The following is an 8554-nucleotide window of genomic DNA, read 5'->3' as shown; positions in this document are numbered from 1 at the left end:
CGAGCTCTATCCACTGCCTTTTTGCTGGGCCGGCCCAGTTCACAGCCGCGTGGGCGCCCGAACTGCCAACTGGCACTAAAGGCGCGAGCTCCCGATGTCGCTTAACGCGAAGTATAGGGCGCCCCGATGGGTCAACGAGGGGGAGATTGGGTCCCGATCTCGCGGTATTCGCGTCCAAAACATTATGGGCTAAGCCCAGTTTGCAACGCGAGCAGATATGACAGACTGACTCTGGCAGGGAAGGGTACTGCCCCATTTTTGCTAGGTTTCCCTCTCCGCCGCCACAGCCGCTTCTCCCCATCTCCCTCCTCGCCGCCGCCCCCCGCTCGCCGCCATGGGACGCATGCACAGCAACGGGAAGGGCATGTCGTCCTCGGTGATCCCCTACAAGCGGGAGGCCCCGGCCTGGGTCAAGACGTCCGCGCCGGACGTGGAGGAGATCATCGTCCGCGCCGCCAAGAAGGGTCAGCTGCCGTCGCAGATCGGCGCCCTGCTCCGCGACGGCTACGGCATCCCGCTGTCCAAGGCCGTCACCGGCGCCAAGATCGTGCGCCTCCTCAAGGCCCGCGGGCTGGCGCCGGAGATGCCCGAGGACCTCTACTTCCTCATCAAGAAGGCCGTCGCGATCAGGAAGCACCTGGAGAGGAACAGGTCGGACGTGGACGCCAAGTTCCGCCTCATCCTCGTCGAGAGCCGGGTCCACCGCCTCACCCGCTACTACCGCCTCACCAAGAAGATGCCCGCCGCCTGGAAGTACGAGTCCACCACCGCGAGCACTCTCGTCGCCTGATTCGGTTAAGCTTCGGTTCCTTGACGTAATTCTCTGCAGCTTTGGACTTCGGTTTTGTGTTAAGTAGTAAGCAATGCTTTTTGGGGTTGTAAGCTGTTAAACATATCAGCTACCGCTCGTGTGTGCCTGGACAGAAGTATTTCGAGAGTTTAGTGGGACTGGATCAGGTTTTGATCCTTGGAAGTTGAGACTATTTACAATGTGTTGGTTTCCTAACTTCGAGTAGGCTGGTAATGCTCTTCGTAGGTGTATTGCTGTCACAAATCCTGCAGTGGAGTAAAAAACTTGCTAATGCACTCTTCATGTTTTATCCTGTTTTATTGTTGTTGCGAGCTCACTGTTGATGCAGGCTAGGTTTACTTTCTATATAGCTGGCTATCAACAAATTAAGGGGGAGAGGTCTTTTTTGGAATGTTTTCATTCTTGTTTAGGCTTTCTAATGAGCTACTATCCATGTGCTTGTGTAATGTGCATCATTTGTAACTTAAACATTAAGCATATAACCCTATATGAGTATACAAACATGAAACATGCACCGTTAACAACTTGAGTGATGAAATCTTCATCCGGTAATGATCAACCTGCTATGAAGATCATAATCAAATTAATTAATTTGCCAAAATCACACCGCTTTTGCAAAACCAGTTCCTCCTTTTGAACTGAAGAGGGGTGGAGGGTAACCTTAGGTCAATAATTTGCACCTTTACTAGTATTGGTCTGAGATTTTACTTATGTTTCTTTGCTTCTTGGACTATTGGTCTGGAGGTTTTACTTGCGTTTCTTTGTTCCTTGGACTATTGGACTGGAATCGATGTCCTGTTCTGTTACGCTTCCTACGTTTGATCAGTAGTAAATCAGTTGTTCATACCATGTAGGATGCATACCAGGTAGTTCTTGGTTCCGATGCTTCCTGTGTAGGCAGTAATTATGTAACCTGCAATAAATACCTTGATCAAATGAACTAATTTGCCAAAATCACATCATTAGTTCATTAATTTGCACCTCTACCAGTATTTGGTCGGAGATTTTACTTGTGTATCTTTGTTCGTTGGAACTATTATTTGGCCTGGAATCAGTACCCTGGCCTATTGCATTTCCTATGGCAGATCAGCCCCCCTCTGCCCGTAATGATACAATAAAATTTCTAATGAAAGTTTAAATTATCAGATAGCTTCCAAATGGTGGTTCTTTACTTTGAGAATGAGATTTGCAGCTGTAGCTTTTCTTTTCTCTATGCTGATAATCATAGGCCTTGGGGGTTGGAGCTCTATAATCTAATTTAGCAGTGAACTCGAATGATGTTACTTAGTACATTTCAGATGCCTATGTGCAACAGACATTCACATTTAGATTGTCGCACTAACATTATTGCATCGGAATATTTTGTTTGACATTATTGTTTAGATGATATATCAAGTGCTCAAACCATTTGTTGTTATTGATTGTGTTGTTTATGTTTACTTTACTTGGTGAGGATCTTGAGAATATGTTGTGCTATTGTATCATGGTTGGTTATTAGCTTTCCAAATGTTTCTTTGGATAATCCAAACTTGTTTCAGGCCTTGTTCAGTTACACCCCTTCTCAAAGGGATTGGAGGGGATTTTGACTTGTTGATGATTTAATCTCCTCAATCCCTGCCAATCCCCTCCAATTTCCTGTCAACCGAACAAGGCCTCAGTGGGAAATATTTTCCTTTTAAATCCCTTGGCCCTGACTCCTGTGCATGAACTAAAGCTCGGAGTACAGTAATATCTGCTTGAAAAAAATCTACCTCCCAGCCCATAATGATCCAGGACCTAATTGTTTAGTGTGACCGTATCATAATTTCTTTGATGGAAGTTCAGATAATATGAGATAGCTTCCAAATGTAAGTTCCAAATAGTGGTTCTGTCTATGCTTCAGCTGCAGCTGTCTATGATGAGCTTTGCAGCTGCAGCTGCTTTGCTGTCTGTGCTGTTAATCTCAGGCCTTTTGTTGCCTATATGCTGTTAATCTTAGGTCTTGGAGTTCGAGTTCTATAATCTAGGTTAGCTGCGGACTTGAATGATGTTATTTTCCTTTCAGATGCCTATGTGCAGCAGGCACTCACATTTCGGTTGTAGCACTAACATGATTGCAAACAAGGGTCTTTTTAATTGTAGCACTAACAGGCGTTGAAGATTTTGTTTGACATTTGTTTGTCTAGATGACCTATCCTAGCACCCAAGGGTCTTTTCACGTACTATGTTTCCGTGTTCAAACTTTTCGGTTGGTGATATACCAATTGCTCAGACCATTTTCTTGTTCCTGATTGTGTTGTTTACCTTACTTGGTGATGATCTCGTGAATATGTGGTGCAGCCCTATCATTGTTTTGCTTTGAGGGGTTCAGAATATTTCTTTGGACAATCAAACTTGTTTCAGGTGGAAATATTTTTCCTTTGAACTTCTTTGGCCCGTAATGACTTAACTGAAATCAAGCATCAAGCACTTCTCAGCTGTGGCCATACGCCAAAGATGTGTGTGATCTGCCAATCTGCTATCCTGTCCATTTAGTCCAGCACTCAGATGGCGTGCCGCACAAGAAGCAATCAGGCATGTTTTGTAACACGAACGCTAAACCCTTTGCAATGATTGACCAAACCAAGCAGAAGCAGGTACCAGCGCCGCTGGCTGGCCCGAATAATGGTGCGTGCATGATCTCAACCAAGTTGGATGCTTGATCTGAATAGATTGGAGATATCGTACGCACTTGCCCTTTAGATTTGTTTGTTGGCTGAATCTCAAACTAATCGGCAGCATATGCTGCCCCTCAACTTGCATACATTTCCAAGTGCCGTGGTTAGGGGGCTTGACCGCTGATCAGTGGTTGCGGCAGCATGGGTTGATGCCAACCAAGATGCATGTCAGGGCTGGTGGTTTACTCAAGTCGGGAGGTTTGGCTCGACTGTCGTACTGTGCTGCTGATATCGTGCTCGGTGTGCGCTTTTGTTTATGGGAGATGCCGTTGCCTGTTGATGTTTGTGATATTCTAGGTTTTGGACCACTCTCACCGGCTGGCTTTGCTGGTATAGTTATGCCACCATGCTTATTCTATAAGCTTGTACACTTGACAACTTTGGCATCAACATCTAGGCAACTTTGCAACACACACTCCGGATGTTTTACTTGCTACTCCGTCCATCCCAAAATGTCAAAAAACGTGTTACATTTTGGGACGGAGGGAGTACATTTTCCTTTGATGCAGTTGCTAGTTTCTGCTTCTTAGAAAGCTTGAGTTTTTCCCTCACTACGTGCTCTCCTTAATTTGTACACATAGGCCAGTTCATCCGGTGCAGTTGGGCGTTTACTTCACAGCTACTGGTGATCACCACTGTCATTTTACTTTACGAACGTAGTACTCTTAAAACATTCATCAGAAACACATGGGGTCACGTTGCGAGCAGTCAAAGCCCGGCAGGAATTCCCTGATGGCGCCAAATGCAGGATAAAAACAAGGACGTTCGGGTACACTTGCTATCCCGCACCTTGCCATTTCTTTATGGGCCGCGGCCAATAAACAAGGCACCTAATCTCGGGCCATGCTGCCATGGCGCCGTTCGAGATCGGACAGTTCATCGCCGCGCCCGGGCAGCCATTATATATCCGTCTCTGGATCTAGCAGATCACAGCCCCGCATTGATCGCGTCCCGTCTCCATACTTCGCTACTCACCTGTTCCTGTACTGTGATCGCTAGCTAGCTTCGTGCATTCCCATGGCCAGCCTGGTGCACCAGACGGCGGCGCCGATGCCGGCCGCGGCGGCGATGGACGACGACTTCATGCCGCAGAGCTTCGGGTGCTTCGGGCGGTCGCTGTCTCGGGCGTCGTCGGCCCGGCGGCTGGAGTACAGGGCGCTGAGCGGGGAGGGCGGGGAGGAGATCAGGCGCATCGCGCAGGAGGAGCGGTCGGCCAGGGCGAAGCTGCGGTGGAAGGCGGTGGCGCAGGAGATCATGGCGAGGAGGAGGGGCGGCGGCGGCGGGGCGCGGAGGAGGAAGGCCTGCTTCAGCTACGACTCCAAGAGCTACGCGCTCAACTTCGACCAAGGCGCCGCCGCCGAGTAGAGATTAGCGAGCGATCAGATCGCTGGCGATCGAGATGCAGCTAGCGCCTAGCGTGCGTGGCTGGCACTGCGGCCAGCTGGCCGGCGACCGATGCCGGCGGGGGAATGGGGCGGCCGTGGCATGGTTATTGTTGGTTGAGAATTGAGAATGTGGAGGTCTAGTTTTGGTGCCGGATCTTGTGTTCTTTGGTTGGTTATTCATTCTTGGTTCAGAATTGAGATGGTGTGTGCATGCACTGACGGGTGGCTGATGCGTGCTGACATATTCATGTGGTGTAATAAGACGAGCTGCTACATGTTTCGAAGTGTAAATACACTGCGTTTTGTCTGCTTTATAATGGTCGGTTGTTTCGCCAGTAAATTGCCCTCGTCCATTGTGTCGTAGAGCCGTGAAAACAAGAATGCTTGTGAAAAATGAGACCAATTCAAAGGCTAACCCTTGTTGGTATTTTTTTATAGGAGAAACTCCTTGAACGTTGTGCGTCTGAGTCGGGACTCAAACTTGAGTGGGCTGGCAGCAACCCTAACTGCCCAGCCAACGGGTCGATGCCCTTGTGATCATTGAATGCATAGCACAATAGCTGGTGGCTACTGCCACCTCAAATTTTCCGTGTGACATGTAAATTATGGTCGGCCGCCGCATGGTACGCTCACGAATTGTTTGTGCGGGAAACACATGCAACCGCGAGAGGAATTGATGTGGTGTTTCAGAGTCGGAAACCTTTGTTGACCGGTCAAACACGATGGATCCGTTGCATCCAAAACATTAACGTGCGCATCAAAGGCGCCTCCTCGCGCGTTCGCATGTACGACAAAAAAATGCATCCATCAGGCTCCCATCGGCATCGCTCGTCCCCGTCTTTACTGTGGCGAAGTATAAAAAAAAACTAGCGATGGATCCCTTCCTTCCTTTGGAAGGTAACCTCTACTTTTCTTTCACCCCACATCGTCACATCAGCTCTGGCACGCAACCTCCAAAGCCTCCGCCTCCGCCGCCGCCGCCATTTCTCTCGTCTTCTCCTCCCCTTTCCCGTGCCCTAGCCTATTTCTAGCCCTCCACCTCTCCCTTTCTTCCTCGAGTACGGCAGCGGAAGGGGGGCCGCGACGGGAGAGAGGTTCTCCACCCCTAACAGACGACGTCACCGCCCCCGACCTTGGCCTCGTCTGCAGCAACAGCACGGACCTCTGCCCGTGTGTCTCTGTCTCGCTGCTCATCCTCCGGGAGGGGACTCGGAAGGAGGGTCGTGCTCCCGGTTGGGATCTCCGTGCTCCCTCTCCCGCGCCTCCATCTGCGTTCGATCTCATCACTGGTGAGTAGTGCTCGGCTCAGCGTGGGGATGACCTATGAGATTCTTAGTTTGAATTCTGATGTGAATGAGTAGTGTTGTGCTCAGCGTGGGGATGACCTATGAGATTCTTAGTTTGAATTCTGATGTGAATGTCCTAAAAACCGATGCAAATCTGTCTTGAGAACATAACCTTCGAATCACGGAACCTTGAGATTTTCTGAAGCTTTAGTCCCAAGCCTGAAAATGACTAGCTGGCTAGGTTAATCATCGCTCTGAGGAAATCAAAATCTTCTGTGGGAATGGCCACTCTGAATGTTCTGAACCATCCCTTGATGCCGTCTCTAGGTCCGTCCAGGCCCTGCCGTCCACTTGCCGACTTCTTCTTGGCGTAATGGGTTGAGTACGTTGGTCTGTGTTGGTCTCGAGTTTTGGTCTTGTTGTAGAGGTCTTCGGCAGAGGTTGTGACACGGCTCGGTTGATCTGTGGCTTGCCCCATGGCCATGGGCATGAGGTTGGCCTAGGTGAAGCAAGTATTGTAGTACGCGTGGTGGGTGTGTTTGGTGGATGTGGATGCTAATTCCTGTGATGGCCGGAAGGCATTCTATCCGGCTTCTTTGCCGCTTCTTCTTTAATATATGATACGCATGCTCATGCGTATTCCAGAAAAATGTTCTGAACCATCCCTACCCATATAAAGAAATTGTGGGAGCGGGACGGCGGGATCTGCTCCGGGCGGTGCGGGACGTGCTACTGTCGCTCATGCAGCAGAACGGCGTCAACCTGATCTTGTGGAGAGCGAGTGAATTATTTCTGTTCTTTATCTTTTCCCTATTCTTAACATTGGCAAACAATCTCAGGATTTCGCACATGTGCAATCTTCACACTAAATAATTTCTTGATATAGAGTCGAACCAGAACATGTATCAAGGGACCATGACATATCTAGCATCGGTATCTGAAGATGGCAAGATCTGGTCATGGCATCTGACTTTTGACAAGTCAGTATCTTCCAAGAAAATTAATCCTGCTCGGCCTCTTCGCGTGGTTCGTTGAGTGCTGGGTCGTGCCATTGTCTAACTGGGTGCCCCTCGCGGCCGCCGTCTGGGCGATCATTCAGGTAGCTGTTGTTTCTTTCCCCTGTGTTGGTCAGATCATAAATGGATTCATAGTTCGTTTGATGCCATCTTACTTTTAGTATAGCATGTATAATGTCTCATCTTGGGCATTCACATGATACTTTGTAATTTCTGAAAGAGAAACAGAGTGTGAACTATAGCTTTTTATTTGTTAGGAAATTCTGATATGTTATGTTTTGTTAAGTGCTAATAATGATTTTGAAAGTGAGATTAGCAGCAAACAACATTTTATCTAGGCCCCTAATGGTTCCGTTTGTCTTCTTAGTTCTCACCCTTTTGTATCCGTGATGCAGTATGGGGCTGTAGAAGATTTGAACAAAAGATGGAAGCGAGTCAATTGCAAGAAACCATCACATTTGTGGCTAGGTTTGCAGGAAACTACCAAGTCGTTAATCTGTTGCAAAAAACACCGTAAAATCTCTTAACCCGTTGCAAAAAGCACTGAACAGCCGTTTAGCCTCGTTTGATCTCTTTTCCGACAGGTGGGCCCCGAAAACGCTGACGTGGCGTGACGGACAGGCAAACGGCGCCGTTAGGAACAAAATGCTCAAGACGCCGCGCCGGTCGGTCCTGTCGGTGCTCGCCAGACAGATCCCCCGCGCCCTCTCTCTCTCTCTCTCTCGCCCCTCTCTGGCTCCTCTCTCTGGCTCTGGTCGCCGTCGGTGAGAAGCCAGCTCGCCGCCGTCCGCCATGGTTTCGTGGAGCGACAACAGCGAGGAATCGGGCTACGAGTACTCTTCAGGCGGCTCCCCTATCAAGGTCAGTGATGTGTACCCGTAGGTAGGGTTCTTGTTTGGGGATTTTGTTTTTCCTGCTCGATTTGAACCCGTGAGATGGATTTTGCGCGTTTCTTTTGTTGATGTAGATCCCGACTACAATCGAGGACCCGAACTACTCCGGTGTTGACGATGAGGTGATGGTGATGTGTGAGCATGGCCAGCCGGCGAAGAGGCATGTTTGCTTCGAAGGGATTAGCACTGGGAGGAGATTCATTGCCTGTGGACTTGATGTGAGTGCTAGCAAAAATCTGTAGTTTGCTCATTTTGTGAAGAAACTATAAATTGTTCATATGCACTGTTCATTGTTCATGTTCACTACTCATTGTTCATGTTCACTGTTCACCTAGTAGTTTAGTTAAAGGTACTGTCATGTACCATACCATAGTGACTGAGTGAAGTAAATGAATTGTTCATACATATAAATGAAGAACACCACAGTGATATAAATGAAGTAAATGAATTAAATTGTGCTATAAAAA

General features: G+C 48.5%; 2 protein-coding genes across 2 annotated transcripts; both read left to right on the top strand.

Moving 5' to 3' along the window:
- The first annotated feature begins 208 nt into the window (after positions 1 to 208).
- Positions 209 to 1103, top strand: LOC123052329 (40S ribosomal protein S13-1). Its single transcript, XM_044475466.1, has one exon. The coding sequence runs from the start codon at positions 335 to 337 to the stop codon at positions 788 to 790; it is 456 nt and encodes a 151-aa protein (XP_044331401.1). The 5' UTR covers positions 209 to 334; the 3' UTR covers positions 791 to 1103.
- A 3117-nt stretch (positions 1104 to 4220) lies between these two features.
- LOC123049104 (uncharacterized) lies at positions 4221 to 5220 on the top strand. Its single transcript, XM_044472095.1, has one exon. It carries the CDS (start codon positions 4525 to 4527, stop codon positions 4870 to 4872), a length of 348 nt encoding a protein of 115 aa, XP_044328030.1. The 5' UTR covers positions 4221 to 4524; the 3' UTR covers positions 4873 to 5220.
- Positions 5221 to 8554: the final 3334 nt, after the last annotated feature.

This window comes from Triticum aestivum, chromosome 2D (assembly GCF_018294505.1).
Source record: "Triticum aestivum cultivar Chinese Spring chromosome 2D, IWGSC CS RefSeq v2.1, whole genome shotgun sequence".
Lineage (NCBI taxonomy): Eukaryota > Viridiplantae > Streptophyta > Magnoliopsida > Poales > Poaceae > Triticum > Triticum aestivum.
Note: the sequence above shows the minus strand (reverse complement) of the source record. Positions and strands in the feature narration are given on the sequence as shown.

Bases quoted from the DNA above. Each gene is read 5' to 3' on its own strand.
- LOC123052329 (XM_044475466.1), top strand. From the start codon at position 335: ATGGGACGCATGCACAGCAACGGGAAGGGCATGTCGTCCTCGGTGATC.
- LOC123049104 (XM_044472095.1), top strand. From the start codon at position 4,525: ATGGCCAGCCTGGTGCACCAGACGGCGGCGCCGATGCCGGCCGCGGCG.